At 40.3% G+C, this 26218-nt stretch overlaps 1 protein-coding gene across 1 annotated transcript in view; it reads right to left on the bottom strand.

Annotated features, from left to right (window-relative positions):
• SCML2 (Scm polycomb group protein like 2) overlaps positions 1-23134 on the bottom strand; it is a 68487-nt gene extending 45353 nt beyond the window's left edge. The window contains exons 1-6 of the mRNA XM_084870798.1: positions 23037-23134; positions 21964-22010; positions 9254-9299; positions 6603-6668; positions 1895-1965; positions 539-773 (exon numbers count right to left, since the gene is read on the bottom strand). Coding sequence (XP_084726924.1) covers positions 539-773; positions 1895-1965; positions 6603-6668; positions 9254-9275 — 394 coding nt within the window. The 5' untranslated portion in view covers positions 9276-9299; positions 21964-22010; positions 23037-23134. The remainder of the gene's footprint in view (positions 1-538; positions 774-1894; positions 1966-6602; positions 6669-9253; positions 9300-21963; positions 22011-23036) is intronic.
• Positions 23135-26218: the final 3084 nt, after the last annotated feature.

The raw sequence follows: 26218 nt of genomic DNA, 5'->3' as shown, positions 1-26218 counted from the left end.
AAGTTCCATCTATCTCCTCCTTTTCAAAAACCTAAAGGTACTCACCCTTCTCTCACTGAGATTTCTTCCCACTATAGCGGAAATGGAATTCCCAGATTTACATCTAGAACCTGGATGTGGAATACCCTATGCTCACCCCCAAACCAAAAATGCTGAATGGCTCAGTGGGCAATACTGAGGGAGGAAGTGACTTGTATCAAATGCTATAAACTACTCCCCCAGAAGGGCTTCTGAATCTGCATGTGTAATCTAGTAGAGAAGCTTCTGAAATTTAAAGTTTGAAGACAGCATGAGTCTTTCTCTGGAGTGGAAAACCTGGAGTGGAAAACCTTTAGCACACACAAACCAAATGTGTACATAGTGAAACTCTCTAACCTATGGTACTGTTTTTTCCTCTCTCGTATATTTTCCACAGTAACCACCTGACCATCTATTCGTAAGAATGTCTAGGAGAATAGGTTTTTAAAAGGCCATTAAACCTATTTCTACTGAATATTACTAGTAAGAATATGTTATTTTTAAAACTGTTTATCCTTACCCAGTGGAGGCTGAAGTAAGTCCCCTTGCTGTTCACAGGTTCCAACGGGCTGTATGTCTGGAGAATCAACTAGTCTCCAAAAATCATTTTTGTCATCACTACCATCAAGGCGTAAACGTAACCTGGCACCAGTAACTCCAATAATCGTGGCAATACATGTCGAAGTCGTATTGCGAGGGTCATGTGCTTCCAATTTCATACCAACTTTGAATTCATTAGTTGGTGGAATCTTAGACTATACACACACAAACACAATTTTGTTAAAGTGAATCAACTATAAGAAAAACAAATGGTCCGTTATGTTACCAGAATACTTGAGGAGCGTTTTAAGTAATGGTCACAGCAGATGGTAAACAAAGTTAAGAACTATAGGGTTCAAGAAAAAGATCTTCAAGCCCTCCCCTTGGCTTGATGTGCAGCATAAAAACACTGCCAACTGCCGGTTTTCCTCATTTGCCCACTTCCAGGCACCTAACGGTGGCCTTTAAAGTGCACCCTGAGTGGCTTTCTAAAATAAGAATCTGATTAGGCCACTCCCCTTGAAATAAGCCAAATGGTAGCTCACCACTGCTTAAGATAAAAGTCCAAGCACTCATTACAATTTAAAAGCCCCCACAACGTTAACCTCATTCCCACACTATTGCCTCTATCCCATTCTGTGCTTCAGCCACGCCATCCCTCCCACTCAGGTTCCCTCACACCCATGTGCCTTTGTTTTAAATGTTCTCTCTGCCTGGAATATCCTTCCCTTCATTCCAACCATCTCAGATAGCACCTCTTTTGTGAGCCCTCCCAATATAGAGTAGTCACACTTCTCATAATTACCGTATTTTTCGGACCATAAGACGCACTTTTTTTTCCCCAGAAGTGGGGGGAAAAAGTCCCTGCGTCTTATGGTCCAAATATAGCCTACACATATACTGTAAAAAAAAAGTTTTTTTACTTGCCCGGCTCTGTGTGGTCTCTGTGTGCTTACCCGGCTCTAAAATGGTTCTAAATGCTGCTGTTTACTTTACAGGGTTGATTACATGTGTTTATGACTGTGATGTTGGGTTTTAATGCACATAAAATATTTTAGGACACTATTTGTTTCAGAATCTTTTTTTCTTCATTTCCCTTCTCTAAAAACTGGTGCGTCTTATGGTCCGGTGCGTCTTATGGTCCGAAAAATACGGTAATTATGTGCATGTGTATCTTTCTGACATTCTTAATGAATGAATGCAGAGACCAGCTTTCTTACCTGGCACTACCACAATCTCACCATCTCCTCACACCACCTGAACCTAACAGTCGCACGGACACCTTCCAATGATAGTTTACATTAATATATTCAACATCTACAGAATTTTAGCATACCTGTCTGAAACACTCTACAGGAGCACATGAAGATCCAGTCTTTTTCAAGTAACTGTCCCATTGGAATTCATCTGGAAATACATATACAAAATAACTTTTAATATATACAATATGTATACTAATTTTCAAGAATAAAATGGGCTTTGGTTCCATTTTCTCTTTAAAAAATATTTTCTAATTAAGAGCAGATTCAAACTTCCTGATGTACATTTGATTACCAGTATAGGAATAAAAAATAAGACAACTTCATTATAATAATGGCTATGGTATAAATTACAAGCCAGATCTTCTCAATGTAATGAGGACTACAGCCCAGTGATTCTAAAAATGTGGATTCTAGAAGCTACAGGATGTTTTATAGAGTGATAGCAAATTCTACTCATCTGGCTCTAATATAAATTTACTCAAGATGTGTTTTTACCATTTCATCCCATTAATGTGATGGTGCTTTGTTTTTCACGGGGAGCTAAAGGTGTTTAGGTGTGTGGTCTAGCAGAATTTTACGGAAAGAAAAAAATCTGAGAACCAGAGTTGTTCCTCAGTTGACTAGTTGATCTCCATCCAGGTGTCAAGAATATGATGGCAGAACAAAGCAGTAAACCAGTCATCGGTACAGTCACTGATATAGATTATTTTAGTGATCTACATTTTTTACACACTCTTGCCATCCTTTCTCTCACTTAGTCTTCATAATGCTAGAGCACAAGGTCAGAAAGCAGTAGTACTCTGCCTGGCCTGAACTCTTCAATTCACTGTGCCAGTCAGATGCCAAAGGCACTGAGAGAAAAACTTGATATCTGTATTAAAAGCAGTATTCATTCATACAAAGTTTAATTCTCATCAACCATGAGGTTTTTCTATACTCATTTAATTTTGTCACTATATAAATATTGGTTTTGAGCCTGGCCAGTATGGCTCTATGGTTGAGCGTTGACCTATGAACCTGGAGGTCATGGTTCAATTCCCGGTCAGGGCAAGCGCCTGGTTGCAGGCTCAATCCCCAGTGTGGGGCGTGCAGGAGGTAGCTGACCAATGATTCTCTCTCATAACCTATGTTTCTATCTCTCTCTTCCTCTCCCTTCCTCTCTGAAATCAGCACAAACATATTTTTAAAAAATACTGGTTTTGACTTTTCCCCTTCCTGGGGGAATGTACATTACTAACCTCTTATATATCCTTTAAGGATATATAACACACGGAAACACACACACAAAGTGCTGACAAATGATTAACAGACAGCTTTTCAGAAAATTCAAACAAACAAAAAGCCTGACTGGTAGTGCTAGCAGTCTTCTGCGATTTAAATACTACCACCATACCTGATTACAAGGTGCCAAGGAGAAGTCACTAACCACAAAGTTGGAAAGAGTTGTGTGCAAATGGCTCTCCGTAGCTGGTGTGAACCAGCTTCAGCATGCCATCGATATATGAGTGTGATTTTACACATGTATGTACTAATATTATGTTATACTTAACACTGTGCACCCTGCTTTTTAAACTTAACAATAAATCTAAGAGATTATTCCATTAAAAAGAGACTGTGTTTAAGTCCACTTTAGATGACGGGAAGTGAATGTTACCACACTGCTGGAAGGTATGCAGCAGAATGGTGAGACTATGGGCTCTGAAGTCACACCTGCCTTCTTCCAGCCAGGCTCTGCCTATTTCTAGTTATGTGATCCTGAGCAAGTCATTTCATTTCTCAGCTTCAGTTCCTTCCTTTATAAAATAGGGGATGTAATAAATATGGTACAAGGTATTTTGAGAATTAAGTGAAGTAGCATACATGTAAGTCATTCAATAAATAGTATGTTATTATTATAAAACTAAATGTCATTATTGTCATTGGTTTATGAATACTGAATAGCTTTTTCGTAAGTGAACACTAAGATCCATGGCTCCAAAATTCAACTGGGCAGGATATTTCAGTGACCTCCTAAGCACTAACTAAACAATCAGGAGACCCAGGATTCTAACTGAAGCTCTACCAACATATAGTTTTGGAGAGCATTTTTTTAAAGAACAAAAAAAAAAACACCATGAATTGGGGGTTGGGGGATCTGGCTAGGATGTCCTAAGGAGGTCACTGATATATCTGATCAATTTAATTTAGATTTGACACATCTACAATACCACAGCTGAATTCCCGACCAGGAGCCAAAACAGTGCTCTGATTATTGTTTGCACATGCCCATGGTTCCTTCTTGTTTGATTTGCACTCTATTCTAGTCCGTTATTTGTCCAAATATCTTTTTGGCAAGCTGAACATAATCTATGTGAGCCCCCTGGTCTTCTCCAGAATAAATCAGAATCATAATGTCTTCTAGTGTGAGGCTGGAGTTCAGAGTCTAGTAAAGATGGGGGAAATATCTGGAATCAGAAACTTCTCAGCTGAACGATCACTGCACCACTACTTCACAGCACTCATCACAATTGTAGTTGTTTATTTAATGTCTACCTTTCCTCCTAAACTCAAAGAAGGGAGGGATCATGTCTGTTTCATTCATCACTGGATTCCCATAAAAGGTAGCCAGTATGTGTCAGGCACTGTCCTAGCTACCGGAAATTCAGTGGTTAATAAAATGGACAAAAACCCTGGCTCTCTTAGAGCTGAAACTTCCAGCAGTCACTCACTGATTTCTAAAATAAGATGTTAAGTTCAGGACCATGGTTCCTTCTTGTTTGACTTATACTCTATTCTAGTCCATTATTTGTCCAAATGTCTAAAATAAGATGTTAAAAGCAGGTCTCTCAGAAATATCTGCAGATGTCTGTCAACCTGATCAATCTCATTTTTATAAATCATAAGTTTGAGAATTTTGAAAAGTTACTAGCTTCAACCTTCAAGAATATATTTTATTTACTTTTATGAAATGTTCAGAATAGCTAAATCTATAGAGACAACAAGTAGATAAGTAGTTGCCTAGAGCTGGGGAGGGGAGAAGCATTGGGAGAAAATGTGGAGTGATTACTAACTGGGTACAGAATTTCTTTTTAGGGTGATAAAAAAAATGTTCTAAAATTGATTATAATGATGGTTACACAACTCTGTGAATACACTGAGAACCACTGAATTGTATACTTTAAATGGGCGAATTGTTTATGTAAATTACATCTCAACGAAACTGTTATATTGTAAACACAGATGGAATTTGTAGGGATAAAGAAGAACATTTTAACCTAATGGCCTCCATTTTCTTGGAGGGTTTCAGAGGTTGGAAAGAAGAGCTGACGGACAAATAAGGCCAATGGGAAAAAGAAGGAAGCGCTGGGGGCCCAGCATTCAAAGAGAATGATTCCATAGAGATTACCTATAGAGGCAACCTTCCTGTGAGAACAGAAAGGCATATATGAAGGCATATATGAAGTATTACAAGAGTGGGGAGGGCAGCCGAGACCGGTTTGGCTCAATGGATAGAGCGTCGGCTTGGGGACCGAATGGTCCCAGGTTCGATTCCGGTCAAGGGCATGTACCTTGGTTGTGGGCATATCCCCAGTAGGGGGTGTGCAAGAGGCAGCTGATCGATGACTCTCTCTCATCGATGTTTCTAACTCTCTATCTCTCTCCCTTCTACTCTGTACAAAATCAGTAAAATATATATTTAAAAAAAAAAAAAAGAGTGGGGAGGGCAGAACAGGTCCAACAGAAAGACAAAGGGAAGGGCAAGAGGTTCGTCTGGGAATCTCTGGTAAACACCATAAGTTTGTCATTTTTTTATTCAGCCTTTTGTGTTCATATGACTTATTTTCTCATTTTCCGTAAGAGCAGGTGCAACAAGTCAGATGTACCTCCAGTGTCTCTGGTGCAGTGCTATATACATGCTGTTTACAATAAAAATTAATTGAGTGATAATAAATAAAATTAACATCTATAGAACATATACAATATACCTAGGAATTATACTAGGTACTTTACATTCATTTTTTAAATTTAAATTCCAATAATCCCATGAGGTAAGTAGTAGGATCCATGTGCTACTGAGAAAAAAAAATAGACAAAGAATGTTTAGTAATTTGCCCAATGTCACAAGGCCATTAGAGTGGCTCAGTTGACTGGAGCATCATCCCACACACCAAAAGGTTGAGGGTTCAATTCCCAGTCAGGGCACATGTCTAGCTTGCAGATTCAATCTCCCATCAGGTCACATACAGGGGGAATCAATTGATATCTTCTCTTATCAATCAATGTTTCTCTCTTTCTCTCTCTCTGCCTCTCTCTCTCTTCCTCCCTCTAAAATCAATAAAGCCATGTCCTCAGATGAGGATTTTAAAACAAAAGAAGAATGAGGCCAGGATTTCTAGAAGAGGTCTGTCTGACCTATCAATGCCTAAGCTTTTATCTACCTTTATCAACTATCTTTTGACCATCAAAAACAGAGTTTCACATTGATTGTAATGTAAAGATGTTTTTTATTCATAATAAAGTTATTTTAAATTGGTAATACGTGGTACTTAATAACTAGATATCTTTAATTTGGCAAAATTTGCATTGAAACACATGGTTATTTTTTAATGTAATGCCATACCAATTTATCTCTAAGTAAAACCAAAGTAAAAATTTCAAAATAAAAACTATTTCCTGACCTTTCTTATCACTTAGGTTTCATATTTACAGGAGTTTGCTGTACAGAGAGTATATAAAAGTAATAAGAGTTCATATTAACACTGACTGAGGAAAAAATATGTGTTTAAATACTTTAAAACCTACCATCTTGTTTAGATGTGTCCGATTGAGAAGTTTTCCCTTTACTATCCTTCTTCACATTCATTGAATCTAAAAAGAAAACAGTAAGCAATATCAGAATACTATAGCAATAGTCTGAAAGAGCACTTAGTAAAACTATAAACTAAAACTATTTTCTGATAGGAGCCAGTTTTAATTTTTTATAATTAATATTCTCTCTCTCTTTTTTTTTTTTTTTGCACAGGACTTCATTTTCTAACATGCTGTGTACCTTATAATGTGCTTATTTATTTTGTTTCATTTTATGTCTCACTCAAATGTAAGCTCCAAAAGAGCATGGATTTATTTAATTTTGTCTGTTTTGTTCACTGCTATAGTCTCAGTGCCTAGAATAGGACCTGGTATGCAATGACACCCTGAAGGATTTGTTAAATGAATGAATAAATAAGCCAAAACAAGTTGAGCTGATCCTTACAATATTCAAATTAACATGCCCTAGAAATAAAGTGGATGTTTTTGATAGTTTAAAAAATAATAAGAAAGCTAGACTGTAATACAATTCAATAGACTAGGCAGAGTTTTATGCCAAACTGAGGAGCTCAAACAGTGCTGGAACTTATAACTACCCAAATCTAAGATATTATATTATTTTGTCCACATATATTACAGTATATGTCTTAAAGATATATAATTTTAAAAGTCATTCATTATATTATTATTATTCTGAAAAATTAAGCTTAATTCCTTAATATCAAATAAGCAGTCAGTGTTCCTACTTCCCCAATTGTCTTAATTATTTTAAACTAGAGGCTCGATGCACAAAATGTGCAAGGGGTTTGGCCCTCACAGCCCCAGCTTGCCTCAGCCCTCACAGACCAGGCTTCGTCCAGAAGGTCGTTCAGCTGCCGTCCAGTCTAATTAGCATATTATGCTTTTATTATTATAGATGTGTCTGTTTGAATCAGGACATGAATAAAATCCATACATAGCAATGGTTGATATGTCTCTTAAGTCTATTGATCTGTAGGCTCTTTTGTCCCCATTCCCCTAGCAATTTTTTTGCTGATGATACCAGTTTAGAGTTTTCCAATCTGGATTTTGATGACTATTTCCTCATGGTGCTGAGTTCTTCTGGTCCTTATATTTTTTCTAAATTGGTACTGGTATTTTGATCAAGAGCTTAAATACAATAGATTCAGATTTGGCTTTGCAGGGATGGGGCGGGGGTTAACAGAAGATGACTTCATATGTGATGTGGGTACTTCTCACAGGATGCTCATAATTAACATCTAGTTCTTTCTCTTTTTTGTGATATGACTAACCATAGATGGCTACTGCCTATATCTGTGGTTGGCAAACTGCGGCTCACGAGCCACATGAGGCTCTTTGGCCCTTTGAGTATGGCTCTTCCACAAAATATCATGGCCTGGGAGAGTCTATTTTGAAGAAGTGGCGTTAGAAGAAGTTTAAGTTTAAAAAATTTGGCTCTCCAAAGAAATTTCAATCGTTGAACTGTTGATATTTGGCTCTGTTGACTAATTAGTTTGCCGACCACTGGCCTAGATCCATTAGTTCATGGAGGTATTCTAATTTTATCATCCTGTCTTTATTAACCAGAAAAATTCTGTAGAGAGAAACCTCCCCTCTTTAACCATTCAGTTACCCTGAGGTACAGATCATATAGAAAAGTCGCCATCAATATTTTATTTTGTTTACTTTCTAATTTTCAAAATAAGTTGGATCCCTAGCATTCTCCATAAATGACCAATAGGTTTTCTTTTTTAGTATCATTATGAACTCATGTATTTAAACATACTTGAAGTGCTTCCATCTACTGCTATTTTACCCTTGACCTGTCAGGTGACAAGCTTCTTAAAGAAGGACCTATAAGTCATGTCAAGTGTACCATTTAAGGTAACAGATCTACTTTCTGGTTATAACTGAGTAACTCTTCAAGATATGTGAACACTTGAAGGAAGTAGATGGAATGCTTTGTATTTAAATAATTTGGCTAGTAAAAAGAAAGTACATATTTATATTTACTAAATAGTTCTCCTTAAGATTTTCTATTAGGAAAGAAAGTAAAACTAAAGACATGATTCCTGCTCTAGAGAAGTTAAAATGAAGTTCCAGAGACTACACTAAACTAATGCACTTGATAAAATTGTGAACATCAGAGAATAACATTCAGTATTCAGCCAGAGAAAAAGTCATGGGAGACATAGGACTTGAACTGAGTCTTGAAGTAAAGACAGGATTTAGCATAGCAAAGGTGTGATGTATGGGGGTGGGGGGGGGGCGGAGCACAACTCAAAACAGTGCAAATGAGTGTGGCATATTCACCGTACAGTGAGCAGCCTTCTCATTAGAGTAAGTCAGGATTAAGTATTTTTTTAATCACTCCTATTAGTTAGAAGATTTAGATTCTGATTTTGGCATTGTCACAGATTGTTATATGACCTCCCTCAGAGTCAGCTTTCTTATTTATAAAATTCGGAAGGGATGACAAGATTATTGGTAATAGCTCTTCAGTTCTAAAATTCCAATTCTAAGCACCTAACATCTTGCTTTATTTTTATTTTTACAAGGACTTACAAACATTCAGTCTGCCAGAAGATACTCATTCCAAATAAATAACAAACAAACATTGCCATTTTTATGTAAGTAAATTTTACCTCCACAGGCTGTTCGCCCCATGGTATCCCCTTCTGATGTTCCTTCCTACAAGGAGAAAAATCAATTAATGCTTCCTTTTTAGCATACTTCTGAAGGGTCATATTAGAAACTGGGTATAGAGTTAGTAGTTGCTGAAGGCAGGGGAAGAGGGACTGGGGAGTGATTGATTACAGGTATAGCTATGGGTAAGGGATTTCTTTTTTGAAGTGATGGAATGTTTTAGAATTGGATAGTGGTGATGGATGCACTGAACTGTGTACTTTAAAAGGGTGGGTTTTATGATTAAATCATTTTAAAAAGCAGATGGTAAATTGGTAGAGTTGGGATTCAAACTGAGGCCTACCCGAAAACCCCACTCATGCATCTTTTATGGGGAGGTGAAACAATCATGACTGTTTTGGTGAAACTTGTAAGAACTGCAAAAGTCTAACAAGATAATTACTTGTTAGAAGGCATGTGTATTTTGAAGCCATTAATTCATTAATCCAGACTTTTCCTGCATGTCCTCAATCTGACATTTACTCTACAACAAAGATAAATAAAATACTGTCCTTGCTCTCCAACAGATCCACTAGTCAGAAATAAGCATATGAACAAAACACACGATTTTATTTACAGATATTTATTTAAAGACTCTGGGCATAATTGCATTTTGATAAATGGGTTTATGCACACAAGAATAAAAAAGGCAAGGCCTCTGTCCTCTGGGAGTTCCCCTGCAGGGTTTCCCAGGATGTTTCTACCCGACATTTCTACCCAACAGCGGATATCAAAGCAAGCCTTATATAATACAAGCTGTTTACCTGTTCACCTCTCATCACAGGTTGTAAAGTAATTGAGAACACAGGCCACACATTACTCTCCCTTGTAGCTCTCCCAAAGCTAGCACAAAGCATTGTGCTTAAAAGTACTCAAATGTTCACTGATTGTAACTAATAGTGACTAAAGTTCAATATAATTGCATATAAAGGTCTGAATAGAATTATATGAGTAAAAGATTTAAGTATGGAGAGAAACATGGGACATGTGCTACCTTGTGAATAAGGCTTACCTGGGATGGTAAAGATGGTGGTGTATATACTAACTGGGAGGGGGAAGGGGGTAAAAGAATGGTATCTTATAAATATCTCCGGTGTGATATAATTCTATATGTGTAAAATTGTATATAAGTTTGCATACTGTAATACAAAACTATTTTGGTGATCCTTCTTATTTTGCACCACAGGTGGTGAGATTTTAAGTGACCTTTATTTTCTTCTTTATATTTTTATGTATTATTTGAACTCTTTATAATGGTATATATTAAATAATCAGACAAAGTTATTTTCAAGGGGGGAAGGAGTGCCTTGATAGTTTAATAATCCCTGAATGTTCTTATATTATTAAGAAGCTCTATATATATGCAACGCTGGTCTATCACACTTAACAAGTTATACATACTATTAAAGAAAAAATTATATTGTGATAATTACTGGCGGCTATATCAATTACATATAAATATTACTTCAAGTGCTTAAAGCCGTTACAAGTTACTTAATCTCTCTGAGTCTTGGTTTTCCCATATTTAAATGAAAACTAATACCATCTAAACTTCATACTACAGTCATGAAAATTAAAGGAAGATAGTATATAGGGAAAGCACCTAGCATAGAATTGTGAACAAGTGGAAACTCAAAGATTGTTTTCTATCATACCCCATCTTCCCTAATTAAAACTCCCTGGGAAGAGTGAGTTTCAGCATTAGCCCTTAACATTATGTTCTAAAATGAAACTATATTCCTACTTTGATTCCTGACCATTACTTAATTACTTTTTTAAAGTATGGACCAAAAAGATGTTTAAAGAAATAAAGGCTCCAAATATATAGTAACGGAAGTAAACTAGATTTGGGGTGGTGAGCACACCATTGAATATATAGACACTGTACTATAATGTACACTTGAAATATTATTAACCAATGCTACCCCAATACAGTTAGATGAATGGATTTTAAAAATTAGGCTAGCACTCTTTTAGAATGCCTGACATTTAAATTTCCTTTACCAAAAGGGCAGTTACACTAAATCTAGCAGGCTTTGACCAAGCATAGATAACCTAGAATCTTTTACAAAACCATTTGTTTTGCTTATTGTAACTTGTCATAGATTTAAGAGCTAAAAATGCTTTATCCATGCGTTATGCACATATGCATGTAAATTCTTTGGTTACTATCTTCCCGCTTCCCCTCCCTGAAGGCCTGGGGGGATCAGGAGTGGGTGAAGGGGTTGATGGAGGGGGAAGAGAAGGAGACAGCTGTAATATTTTCAACAACAAAGGTAAACTTTTTTAATGGTTTGAAAAGTCATGCATTGTTTTAAACCATTTTCTCAATACATTTACACAACATAAACAGTAAATTAATAGTGGAACTATTAAACCTAAAATTCCTAGTTGCACCTATCTGATTCTAGAGAAAATTCTAGCTTTTTAAAGAAAGACTGTTTTAAAGGACTATTTAGCAAGTTGATGAGTCTATAATTCTACGATTACAGAATCCTTCCATTATTTGCTTGTTTGAGATTTTCGTTTTTCCTTCCCTTGTTTTTGTTTTGAAAATACGGTAATATACCTTGAGTCTCTAATTAGAGACTACTACCTGCGAAGTAAATAAGGATGACAAGAACAGGAACTAAAACAAGTTTAACAAGCAAGAAATTTCCCAGGGCCCTTTGCATTTCTGATGTTATAAAATAGATGGAATTACGGCATCTCAACGTGAGAGCATAAAAATAAACTAAACGCAGATGTTGAGCTGAAAAATAAATAAATGTGCTCCCATACTAATAGCAAGGTTTGCTGCTATATTTCTCAGACAGAAGTCCCATACGTGGGAATATGTCCAAACTTAAACATTAAATGATTAGACTTATTCAGAGCCTCCCATTTCGCAGATATTAAAATCCACTACTTGAAAATGTAAAATGACCTTAAATTGAGATAACCTGTAGAAAAGACTCTCAACTATATTATATATTTACCAGACTAATCATTTCCTAATGATCACCAGGGTTTTGGTAATAAATATGATGACACCCATAATACAAAGTGTTACTGTGATACCTCACGTTCTGCCCTCTAGCTTCTTCCCTTTTCTCCTATATCTGCTTCCAAAACTTCAATTACTTCCCAGACATCAACACCCATTTTGGTGTCAATCCCCTTGACACTTCAAGAGCCCTCTGTAATAGGTCACCCCTCATTCCTGACACCTCTCCTCTTTGAGTCTCAGGCATATGTTATTCCCTGGTTGTCCTATCTGTATTACCCCTCTGTATCTATGTCCTCCTTCTGTCCTAGCCATTGATCTTCCCTAGTCACTCAATCTGTTCCTCTAGCTTCTAGAAATTTGAGTCTAGAATCTCATTCTAGTCCATGGCTGGTATAACACTACTATGTGTATGACTCATATCAGCATCTCTAGTCCCAATCTCTCTCCAAAGTTTATAGTCTAGCCCAGGTGTCAGCAACCTATGGCTCCAGAGCCGCATGCGGCTCTTTTAAAGCTTTCCTGCGGCTCCGACAACTTGCAAGCCTGTGTGAAAATGAAGGTAACGTCTTACAGCCCTGATGTGCTGACACTGTGCACTGAGGTTCAGGAGCAAAAATCCCATTAACCAGATAAATTAAATATTTTAATTAGCTATTAATTTGCAAAAATATATTTTACATTGTTAAGTGAAAAAGCCCTTTTTTTCTTCAGATTGACAGCTAACTGCGCGATCTGGTATATAGCATTAAGGTAAGAAACAATATATGCAGTGTTATATTTGTTTTAAATGTCGCAATGGTTTTGCGGCTCCCAGGTTTTTTTTTTTTTTCCTTCGGAAACGGGTCCAAGTGGCTCTTTATGTCTTAAAGGTTGCAGACCCCTGGTCTAGCCAATTGAACATCAGTTTGAATATCTCACAACCACCTTAAACACTACATATTTGAAAAAATCAAACTCGTTTGCCCTCCAAAAGGTGCTCCTTTTTCTCTGCTTCCTATTTTAATAGGCACTATGAATTCCCAATCTTTCTGAATTAAAAATAATCTTTTGTCCAATATCTTATCAGTTACCAAGTTCTGTTGATTCTTGAAAATCAGAAAGCTAGTAGTGAAAGAAAATTAATTCAAACCTAGGTTTGTCAAGACACCAAAAGACGGGGATCCAATACACTGTACATACTCTGAAAGGCAGAAGCAAAAAGATATACCATGCACCCTGGACAGAATGGATCCATGAGGACAGGAGAAAATAAAAATTATGGCCCCTGGGGTCTAATGATGGTGGTCTTGGCAGTGGTAATAATAAATACTAAGAGCTGCCACTCACTGAGCTCTTGCTAAATGCCTGGCTCCCTATTAGGGCCTTTCAATACAGTTTTCTTATATAAAGCCTATTACAAGCCTGTTATTAATTGATACTATTATTAATGTTCATTTGAAAGTTAAGGATACTGAGGCTCAAAGATCTACATAAGATCACCCAGCTAAATTTGAACCTAGGTTCATGAATGCTTAACCATTATGCTAAAATTGCTTCTATTGTATTTGTGTGCATGCCTTATCTCCCCTTCTAGACTATGAGCTTTTGCGGACAGTATCAAGTCTGGTTCATCTTTGTATTCTCCAGGGTCTAGCCAGTGTCCACCACATAATAGGGCCCTGAAAATGTTTGCTTAACAAGTAAATAAAATCTGCTACATTTTATATACTATATAATAAAATCTACCGGCTACTGATATAGTACCAGAACATTGTGGTTTAAAAAAAATTTGGTGAGATTTTTCTCTTGGCTGTCATCATTGTCTTCTCTGTTCCTTTTTCTAATGTCTTAATTTACATACAATTCTAGGTCAATAGGCCAAGGAGGAAATTCTTTGAGACCTGAAATAGTCCCTCACTCCCCATATCTCTTTCCCAACATTTGCCAGACTTTCATGTTTTTACTCTAAATTTGATTTCTAGGATGGTTTAGGTCTCAAAAAGATAGGCAGCAGCATAAATAGATTAGTATTACAGGTATTCTTTTTTCAAGAAGAACTAAGAATACAAGTTGCATCAGAATTCAGTTTATGAATTCTAATTACACTAGAGGCCGAGTGTCCGAAATTTGTGCACTCAGGGAGGGTCCCTCGGCCTGGCCTGTGCCCTCTTGCAGTCTAGCCCTTGGGGGATATCCAACTGATGGCTTAAGCCCGCTTCTTGCCTAAGCCAGCAGTCAGACATACTTAGCACTGCCGCAGATGTGGGAGAGGCTCCTGCCACTGCCACTGTGCTTGCTAGCCATGAGCCCGCTTCTGGCTGAGCAGTGCTCCCCCTGTGGGAGCACACTGACCACCAGGGGTCAGCTCCTGTGTTGAGTGTCTGCCCTCTGGTGTCAGTGTGCATCATAGCGAGCAGTTGTTCCACCATTCAGTCTATTTGTATATTAGCCTGTTTTTATATAGGATGACAGTTGGAACCAAATCACGTGTTTAGACCAACATTCAAACGAAAAAAAGACACAGTCTTTACACAAAAAATAATCTAACTACAGAGATATTTCATTCTATCCCCTTGAATATATCAGTAATATACTAGTAAATGTGTCAAGGCTAAGAGATATTCATAAATATTTGCTGGCAGTTAAAGAAATGTTGGGCTGAAACTGGTTTGGCTCAGTGGATAGAGCCTTGGCCTGCGGACTGAAAGGTCCTGGGTTCGATTCCGGTCAAGGGCATGTACCTTGGCTGCGGGCACATCCCCAGTAGGGGGTGTGCAAGAGGCAGCTGATTGATGATTCTCTCTCATCAATGTTTCTAACTCTCTATCCCTCTCTCTTCCTCTCTGTAAGAATTCAATAAAAATATATTTTTTTAAAAAAGAAGAGAAAATGTTGGAATAAACTATGGAAATTACAGTACACACTGATAACTCACCAGACACTATTAATGAAATAGCACAAGCAGGGTTTTTTTTTTTTCTTTTTTAAGCCTATTTCATTATAAAGACACTGCTTTCAAACTTGAATAACAAAAAAGTTCTTTATGATGCAGTCAACATGCAAAAGGATGATAGAGAAGTCCGAGTTAACTGAATAAAATAACATCTTTAAGTTTTTTCATTTTGACTGGAAAACAGTTTATTTTAGTTTGAAACTTTGGTTTCAAGAGCACTTCACGCCGAAACCGGTTTGGCTCAGTGGATAGAGCATCGGCCTGCAGACTGAAAGGTCCCAGGTTCGATTCCGGTCAGGGGCATGTACCTTGGTTGTGGGCACATTCCTAGTGGGGGCTGGGCAAGAGGCAGCTGATCAATGATTCTCTCTCATCGACGTTTCTAGCTTTCTATCCCTCTCTCTTGTGCTCTGTAAAAAATCAATAAAATATATATATTTTTTAAAAAGAGCACTTTAGCCGAAACCGGTTTGGCTCAGTGGATAGAGCGTCGGTCTGCGGATTGAAAGGTTCCAGGTTCGATTCCGGTCAGGGGAGTGTACCTTGGTTGCGGGCACATCCCTAGCGGAGGCGGCTGGTTGATGTTTCTCTCTCATCGACGTTTGTAGCTCTCTATCCCTCTTCCTTCCTCTCTGTGAAAAATCAATAAAATATATTTAAAAATTTTTTTTTAAAAAAGAGCACTTCACATTTATACCTAAATGCAAAAACACTTATTTATTTAATTCAAATGCATTATAGCTATATATTTTCCTTTTACAAAGAGAAGCTGGCTCTTTTTAAAAAATATATATATTTTATTGATTTTTTACAGAGAGGAAGGGAGAGAGAGAGAGAGCTAGAAACGTCGATGAGAGAGAAACATCAACCAGCTGCCTCTTGCACACCCCCCACTGGGGATGAGCCGGCAGCCAAGGCACATGCCCCTGACCGGAATCGAACCCGAGACCCCCCAGTCCACAGACCGACGCTCCACCACTGAGCCAAACCGGTCTCGGCGAGAAGCTGGCTCTTTTAACTAAAATTTGCTTCTGGTAATGGTGGTTATCCTAATAAAGGATAGAAATGTATATCTATCCATTGTACAGCCACATATAATTTGTTAAATTGGACATGATTCACCACTTTAAGATTTCACATGTTATCTACTTAATCCATTCAAGTAAATAATCAAATTTCCATTTTCTGCCCAGCTGGTGTGGCTCAGTGGTTGAGCACTGACCTATGAACTAGGAGGTCACACTTTGACCCCCACTCAGGGCACATGCTGGGATTGCAGGTTCGATCCCAGTTCTCTCTCCCTCTCCCTTCTTCTCTGAATTGGATAAGAATATATTATAAAATTCCCATTTTCTGATATATGTATAAACATAATCAGAAAACAACTAAGCTTTAATTTTGCGATTGCCTTCAAAAATAAATTTTCATCCCTGAGTTGTGTATAATCAATATTAAGAATGAACATTTTTGGTAGTTATTTATCATACCAAGCCTTCTGGAGAAACTAAGGTTTCTAGAGGAGCAATTTTAATTATGCTTTACTAACATCAGCTGCAACCAATTAGAAATTAAGCTTTGTGTCAAACAAACCCAAGAGGGAGGAAACTATTTTGAAGAATTTTTAATTTATCTAACAATTGTAGCCTACAAGTTAACATAATTAATACCTACAATTTTAAAATAATTTATGTGAAAGCTATTTATTTAGTTAGGAAGTATGTTATATCAGAAAACAGATCAATGAAAGATACGTTAAGGGTTACCAAAACCCATGCTTATAACTGTCAATGCCTAAAGTTCTAAAGCACAGCCACGGGCTAATTTTCCAAGGACCTGCTGCCCACCAGCATTTGCAGAGGATGGACTTAATAGCAGGGCATGTCAGTTTACTACAGGCAGTTCTCCATGCAACATTTTGACAAAAGAACTGGGTCAGGTTACAGCCTGTGCCTGTTATCACAGCGGTCTAGATTTATGGTTTCTAACACCAGCCCTCCAAGAAATAATGGAAATTATGACAATAACAATTCCTGCTAGACAACAGACTGCAGAAAAGCATGCAATAAAACACAATCTGAAGTGACCAGAAAACTAAACATCCCTGACAATGCTTCAAACATGAGGCAGGTGTGTCAGTAAATTACCCACTTAAATATTTCTACAACCTCAAAAAAATCTCAGACCAGGATTTCTAGTCTAAACCAGGCAACATATAAACGTGCTTATTATTACTGAGTACTATATTTTCTTTTAATAACCAACAAAGACAATGTGTTTATTTTTTTAAATATATTTTATTGATTTTCCACAGAGAGGAAAGGAGAGGGATAGAGAGCTAGAAACATCGATGAGAGAAAATCATTGATCAGTTGCCTCCTGCACACACCCCCACCGGGGATGTGCCCGCAACCAATGTACATGCCCTTGACCAGAATCGAACCCGGGACCTTTCAGTCCGCAGACTGACACTCTATCCACTGAGCCACACCTGTCTCAGCAGACAATGTGTTTATTTGAACAGATTTCTTAGACTCTACTGAGTTAATAAAAAATAAAGATAATGCTGATCATTACATTTCAAATAACTTGAAAGTGTATTGAAACTTACTTCAAATAATACTTTAAATCTATCAAAAGAATAAGAAGACCAATTTCACAGCAAAGGGCACATGTTTACAACTGTATTCAGAGGCAAGAGAACTGGAGAAGAAACAGTTTCTTCACTCACAGCTTAATTTAAAACTGAATATATCATCAAAATATGAAACCAGCTACAAGTGATGAAAGATAGAAAAAGTGACCAAATGTTTGTTTGTTTTTAAATAACCTTGTCAATACATGTGCTTAAAAGTCTAGGCAGCCGAAGCCAGTTTGGCTCAATGGTAGAGCGTAGGTCTGCGGACTGAAAGGTCCCAGGTTCGATTCCGGGCAAGGGCATGCACATTGGTTGCAGGCACATCCCCGGTAAGGGGTGTGCAAGAGGCAGCTGATCTATGTTTCTCTCTCATGGACGTTTCTAGCTCTCTATCTCTCCCCCTTCCTCTCTGTAAAAAATCAATAAAATATATTTTTTTTAAAAAAGTCTAGGCAAATGAAGCTGTTTGTGTCTGGAGAAACAGAGGTTGAGATAAATCAAACATGTATTCTAAAGACAAGAAGCAAAGAGAGCTTCAACAGCCTTTCCTTGAGAAAAGAAAGCACCTTCAAGGTATGCCCTAGAATTGCAATCTATCTGTCCCCTCTGAAGTTTACAATGGCATGTCACCACAAAAGGTGGGCATGCTCTTTCCGCTATTACAACAATTTGCTCCTATAAACTTAGGAAGGGGCAGAGCCACAGCCATAAACGCACATCACAAGTAGTAGGTAATCAAATGCTCTCCATTATCGAATGTTTCCCAGCTCTTTACTCGTCTAAACTTATTCTTACTTTCTTTTTTTTTTTTTAACTCCTTGGTTAAATAAAGAATTTATCTAGACTAGGTCAGAAGAGTATGAAATTAACAGCACCATCATATAAACTGCTAATAAGGAACTTCAAATCTTTTGCTTTAAACCCAGTAAAATACCCGTTTCTTACATTAAAACATTTCCATCAGCATGCCCAAAAAATAAAAGTAAGGTAAAGATTTAGGGATACATGTTTAGTAGAAATCACTTAACACAAAAAACACTAGTATTATTATTTATAAGTTGGGTAAGGTTTAGTTATATTAGACAACAGAAACACAAAATAAGCAAAAATGCCTTCCTCATGAAAAACCAAAGAACATATGCACATTTCAAACCCTCGTTTCTGAAATATTCTCAATTTACCCAGCTTTCAGAATCACCATCTCTATCTTTTTAAGAATGAGATGTTATCACTACAATAAAGGCATTTCTAGGCTTAGAATAACAAAAGCCCAAACTGGTGAGAGCCTGGAAAACTCAACCACTAAATCAGTGTTTTTCAACCTTTTTTGGGCAAAGGCACACTTGTTTCATGAAAAAAATCACGAGGCACACCACCATTAGAAAATGTTAAAAAATTTAACTCTGTGCCTATATTGACTATATATAAAGTAATTCTCTTGAATAGGAATCAAATAAACACAAAGAAAGTATTTTATAATTACTTTATTATGAAATATTAAGTAAACAAAATAGTGAAAAATTATAAAATTCTTGTCTTGTCTGCACCTACGGCACACCAGGCACACCAGGCACTAGTGTGCCGCGGAACAGCGGTTGAAAAATGCTGCACTAAATTATGCCAGCCCATTTTAATCTAAGATAAACAGAGTGGTTCCTTTCATCTATTTCCCCAAGGTAAAAGGATCATAAATATTAAGACTCCAAGCCAGGGAAGAATGAACTTTTTCTTTCTAAATCACCAATGTTTGCTATTTTAAAAATTTCAACGTTTTTGGTTCCTGAAATCAACAATCACTTCGAATCCTAAGCTATTATGTAGTAATTTTCAGGCATTAAAAATGTTCCTACAATTCCGAGGGGTGCTTGATTTGCTCACTCCAAACTACAAAACACCTGGCAATGCCAGACCAACATTTGCACCAGAGCCTGGGGGCTCTAACATAGAGGGCTGTGGCAGAGCTCACTTTGTATATCCTAAAAACTAGTACGGACTATGAGGAAACAATGAGAGTCCCGGGGAGAGGAGTTAATAGAGGAGATGGTATCAGATTTCCATTCACAACTGGAATGAGAATAGAGAGGAAATAAGTTACAGACCCCGTTACCTGGGAGGAAAAAAAGGGACTAGAGGTGACTAATAACTCAAATAGCAGATCCCTTGCATCAGCCAGTGTTCCAGTTACTAAAGTTACAAGTGATTTCTATTAACCCAAGGAGAGGGGCAGTAAAACATTCAAGTGAAATTTGCCTCCTCCTTACCCTACAAGAGCTCAAACTAAAAGTGTGCCTTGGGTCTTCCTTAAATGGAACAAGGGACTATGTCTTTTTCACGCAAAAGACTTGGTATTTACTCAGCCTATTCAAGGCACTTTACTATATCATCAATTATTTCTCAGTGAGGCAGCGCAGGATTACCCCGACCATTTCAATGATGTGGAAACAGACACCAACAGCAAAGGGAACAGGGGCAGGAAGGGGGTGATAGGAAGCATCTGGGAGGAACAGGCAGGCAGCTAAAAAGGAACAAACCCGAAAGAAAATGAGAGACACATCTGGCTTAGAGCTGACCATCGTAACCCTTGTTATTTTTGAGCTCAGAGAGATTTCTGAAACATCTTGGGGAAAATGCTCTAAATGATCAGTCAGTTAATAGCCTACTTGGTCATAGAAGTAAAGGATGTTTTTAGCATTAAAAATACGCAGTGTCCAAAGCACATTCTGATTTCAATGTATACCAGTCACTCCTTTTCCCCCTTAAATGTTATCTGACTCAGAAAACAATCTCTCATAAAAATGTATACTTCTATAGAATCAGAACAAGAGAGTCATAAAGTTAACATCACATAACCCAGAATTTCATTTAGAGAATTACAACCCAAATCCCTGAATTTGCCTTGAAATAAAAGGACATTCATATTAAGTTTCTAAACTATAACCTTGACCTTTTCAGGAATAAAATACTAATGGGAAGCCTTAATAACCTAGAAACCAGCACACATAGCAGCCTCTGAATACTAGTAAATGCACATTGAACTGAATCCATAAGGACAGCACGGGCACTTAATAAAGATGTGCTTATTGAAGGGTAAACCAAAACGACTGACCAACTGCCTCAAGAGAAAAACTCATATACTTTAAGATTGGCTCAAAGGTTTTTTGTACCTATTATGACACCCTTAGCTTTAAAGCATCCTCACCCATAATGTATTCAGTTACATTAATCGTTTTTCCCCCAAACTATCAATTTCAAAACAAATCAGATTCTCTTAGGAAACAGGTATACACCTTTAAGAAGCTTATATGGTTGTTCAATAAATATGAAATTTATTCAAAAATTCCAAAGCCATTTTAATGGCGTTTGACTGCGTTTTTTAATTCCATTATACTATTTTGAAGACTATGGATAAAGCTATAACCAAACAAATGCAAAACGTGGGGTCAGTGCTCATAAACTCACTCCGTTCTTGAATCCCAATTGGACTAACTTCCAAAAGCTTATTTTGCACACTTCTCCAACTTACATGTACAAACCCACAAACTGAACAAAAGAACAATCACCCTTGGAAATACATTGAATGAGTGATTAAGAAAAGAATAGCAAGGAAGCCAAGATTGTCTTTATTGAAAAACATTCCCAAAGCACTGCTCTTGATAAAAATTATACAATTGCTTGTCATAGGAAGCCATGCTCCATAAATGTTACACATCTTCGAACACTCTTTCCCCAAAACAGATATATTTATAAATAGCTCTGGGATCACTAAAAATACAGGAGTATCTGCAGTGGTTTGGGCAAAGAAAACTTTAATTCTGTAAATCCTGCAACCATAATGAAGCACTCACTTTCTCTGCCTCAGTTTCCCCTACAGGTAAGTCATAGACGCTAATCTACTTCTTCAAAGTAGAGGCCAATTTCCACTTGTAATCGCACGTTACTATGAATGACAAACGTTTTACAACCTTTCTCTTTAAAAAAACTCAATAGCCTTCAATGGGAACTTATACCTAAATACATGTGCTGTCAAAACATTCTGGGGAGGAGGATCCGATTCCAGTGCAGCCCTCAAAGCAACGAAGCACCTCAAAGCGCAAAACCCATTCAATTCACCTACCAGGTCTACTTCGGACGAGTCCCGCTAGGATGGAGCACAATCACGCACTGGGAGGAGAGAGAGAGAACGCGGTCTCAACACCAAGGCAGCAAAGGTCCTGATCCGTCGAGCCCGCGAAAAGCACCTCGCCTTGCCGCCTCGCCGATCGCAGGAGCCCCGCACTCCGCTACCCACCCCCTATTCCGAGAGCTGCCCCTCCAAGCCCCCTAGACAAGCCAAGGGTGCTCCCGCCAGCTCCTCCGCTCCCGCCAGCTCCTCCGCTCCCGCCAGCTCCTCCGCCCCCCCTGCTCCTCCGCCCCCTGCTCATCCGATCTCCCTCCCCACTGCTCCTCCGATCCCCCCTGATCTCCCCTTCCCCCTACTCCCTCCTTCCCCACACACCAGCCGCCACCGAGCCCCCCCCCCCCGCGCGAGTCCGCCGGGCACCTAGCATCAGCACCCAAACCCGCGCTCCGCCTCCGCCACCGGGCACCTAGCATCAGCACCCAAACCCGCGCTCCGCCTCCGCCACCGGGCACCTAGCATCAGCACCCAAACCCGCGCTCCGCCACCGGCGCATCCTCCCGAGCTGGCATTTCCCTCGCAAACTCCGAAAGTTCCTTCCCAAGTCCGCAGAGGGCAACCGGGCGAGTTTCGGCCCCGAGCCCGCAAAGTCAGCCCCGCTGCCCCTCCGCGCGCCCCCCGGGCCCGGCCCCGCCTCACGCCCCGGGAGGATGGATGCTCGGGACGGTGCCGCCCGCGCTGGGCACCAGGGGAGCCGGGGGAGCGGCCGGGCTCCCAACCCCAGGGGAGCGTGAGGGGCGCCGCGACCCAGGCTGAGGGCACTCAGCGGGGCAGGGGGACCCCCGATCTCAGGATGGGGGGTGTGGGTGAGGCCGCCGAGGGCGGGCCACGGGGGTGCAGGGCCCGACGAAGGCCCGACCCCGCGGGGCGGTGGAGGGGGGCGTTCCGCGCGCGGGTCCCGCCGCGAAGGGCTCCCGGCCGCCCGGCCGCCCGCCTGAGATCACGGCCCAACACGGGACCCCCAGGCTCCGCCCGTCCGCCCCCCGAGGGCCCGGGGGATGGCCACCTACCCGGCGTCTCGCAGGCGAAGGCAGCGAAATCCCCGATCGCACCGGTCCCGGATCCCCGCGAACAGGCACGGCTCTTCACACCGCTGCCGCCATGTTTGAGAAGCCGCGCGCGGAGCCGCGCATGCCCCGCAACCGCCGCCGGCGCCCCGCCCCCTCCGGCCGCGTGCCCCGCGGTGGCCGCGAGCGCGCCCTCTGACCGCGGCCGTGCGGGGCCGGGGCCGGACCCGCTGCAAGCTCGCTGGGGCACCCACCGCCAGCCCTGGCAAGCCCCGGGCGCCTTGTCCTCCTCTTCCTCCCACAAGCCGCTCTCCCGCCAAAATCAAATAAATAAATAAATGAATAAATAAAGAAATAAAGAAATAAATACCAGTACCCTAACCGGGACCCCAGGGTGCATGTAAAGTTTCTTCCTTGGAACTCGCGCCCCTAACCTGGACCATCGCCTGGGATTCTGGGCCACCAACCAGCATGGCCAGGAGCTCCATAGGCTGGCCCTTCCCTAGGAGGTCTAGCAAGTTCCATGAGCGAGGGCAAAGCATCTCCTGGAGCAGCTGGAACAAAACCACTCCTTTGGGATGCAGCGTGGTCCTGAAAACAGCCACGACCCCACCCCCCAAGAGCTTTTGCCATGCATTACCCTCCAGTTCCACATTCTGCATGAAGTTGGTCCTCCAAACCCAGGCTTGAGCTCATGGGAACTGCATGAACCCTAGGGTGGTGGGGAGCATCGTGCATTTTGGCGTGTCCTCTGCTCCACCCGCCTGGCCCGGTTCTGAGCTGTGGTGCAGGTGGAGGTGCACCTAAAAGCAGGCTTACTCATAATCGCCCTCGAATGTCTCTGAGCAAAATGTGGAAAACCAGAGAGTTGAGCGGAGCCCTCCTTGGAGCTGTAGCAGCCCTGGAGAACATGGGCTGAAGTGAGCAGAGGCTGGGAACAATCACAGCAGTTAGGGTTTGAAGGTCACAGGGAGGGTGTGAGGACCAGAACAGGCAATGGGCCAGCTGGATTGTCAGCTTCATAAGACCACTTCAGCAAATATGGGTATGTTTTTTTTCCAATTGAGCTTTAAACTATCTGCAAAAAAGTGCACAAATCATAAATGTATAGCTCAATTAATTTTTACTTATATACTGACACTGACATCAAAATATAGACATTTCCAGCACCTCAGCAAATCTTATGTGTCTTCCCAGTCAAGAACACAATTTTTCTGACTTCTGTCATTATAAATTAGTTTCGCTTGTTCTCTGGTATCTTATCAATGAATTTACTAGTATATAGCACTAGAGGCCCAGTGCACGAATTTGTGCATGGTTGAGGTCCTTAGAGTGTCCTGTGGGGATCAGGTCCCAGCTCACACCCCCAGCCTTGCAGCCCCACAGTCCCCCATGACACCCTACTGTGACCTGGCGTTGCTCCCTCACCTTCTCCACCATCCCACCTGTAGGGTGATGGGTCGGGGCTGGGCCCCCACACCCAGCTCCCTCAGCACCTGAGAGCTGGGTGGTGGCCCCGCCACCCACCACCCTGCTGGCATTCGGGCCTGCTTGCACCTGCCTTCACCTGGCACCGTCTGCTCACAGCTCCATCATCCAGCCACAGTCCCACTCTCTTTGGATCCCATTGGGGCCCACAGCACCTCCACTACCACCCACTACCAGCACCGTGTCGCCAATGCCCACCATGTTCTGCGCCATCCCCTGATGTTTAGTGCATGTCATAGCGAGCAGTCAAACTCTTGGTCAAACAACCACCCAAGGAGACAATTTGCATATTAGGCTTTTATTATATAGGATGTCTTCTTTTGTGTCTGGCTTCTTTCACTTAACATTATGTCTCCAAGATTCATCCCTGTTGTTGAAGCATCACCCTCATTCTTTTTTTAAAATATATATTTTATTGATTTTTTTTACAGAGAGGAAGGGAGAGGGATAGAGAGCTAGAAACATCGATGAGAGAGAAACATCGACCAGCTGCCTCTTTGCACACCCCCTATTGGGGATGTGCCCGCAACCAATATACATGCCCTTGACCAGATTCGAACCTGGAACCTTTCAGTCTGCAGACCGACGCTCTATCCACTGAGCCAAACCGGTTTCGGCAACATCACCCTCATTCTTAGCAAGTGTTGCAGACATCCTTGTTCTTCCCCTTTCCCAAAAGCTGTGCTATGTGTGTTTTTTGGTGCGCGCGTGCGTTTGTGCATGTGTGCATGCGTGCATGCGTGTGTGCACGTGTGTGTGTGTGTGTGTGTGTGTGCATGTGGGGGGAGGGGGCTAAGGCTATTGTAAATTGTCTTCCAATTATTTTATCCCCCTTTTTATAATGAATACTTTTTAATTTTGGCAGTGATGTGGCCTCTAATTATATTAAACCTTAGTTACACTAATAATGAAAACTTTGTTTTATTCAAAGTTAAGAGCAGATTTCACTTCATACCTCTTCAGCATACTGTGTAAGTAAACTATTGATCCTTCTTCAATTTTATGTCCTCTGACTAAATACAGATTTGTAAACCAACATGGTGGCTGGAAAGATGAACATTTAGAGGCCCTTTGCATTCCATATATTTCATAGATTTGGACAGTGGGTTTTGTTTGTTGCTTGCCTCTGCTTTGGCAAAAACAAACAAGCAAAAAATAAGGCAAACAACCAAGAGAAAATGATTAGAAAGGTATAAACTAACATAGTCACTAATGGAAATAGTGACTATCATAGTCACTATGTTAGTTTGACTATCATAGTCAAACTAACATAGTCACTAATGGAAATAGAGGCAATAGTATCTGACAAAAAGAAGAATAAGCTAAGGGGAAGATGAGGTCAAGAAAACTGGGAATACATTGGATAGAAGTGGTTACTTGTCTGCCCTGCCAGGCCAAAGTAAGCAGGAGCCTAAGAGATAGCACACAGCACAGCATTTTTTTTTCCCTCTCTGAAGCACGGAATGTTCTTTGCTCCTTGACTGGTTCAATTCCCTTGTGCATATTGATATTTTTGCTGGTTCACCTCTTACACTTCCCCAGGGCCTCTCACACCATTTGTTTCCCTTGCAATCCTTGTCTTTCTTGGGCTGGCCTTTTTATGTCTTCTTCTGTCCTTATGACAGCTTGATGAATGGCCCCTCTCTCTTCTGGTCTTGATGATACTTTTACTCTGGCTGTGTTACCACTCCTAAATG

The sequence above is a fragment of the Pipistrellus hanaki genome, assembly GCF_964339955.1.
Source record: "Pipistrellus hanaki genome assembly, chromosome: X".
NCBI classification, from domain to species: domain Eukaryota; kingdom Metazoa; phylum Chordata; class Mammalia; order Chiroptera; family Vespertilionidae; genus Pipistrellus; species Pipistrellus hanaki.
The sequence above is the reverse complement of the archived record's forward strand: the minus strand, read 5'-3'. Positions and strand labels throughout refer to the sequence as shown.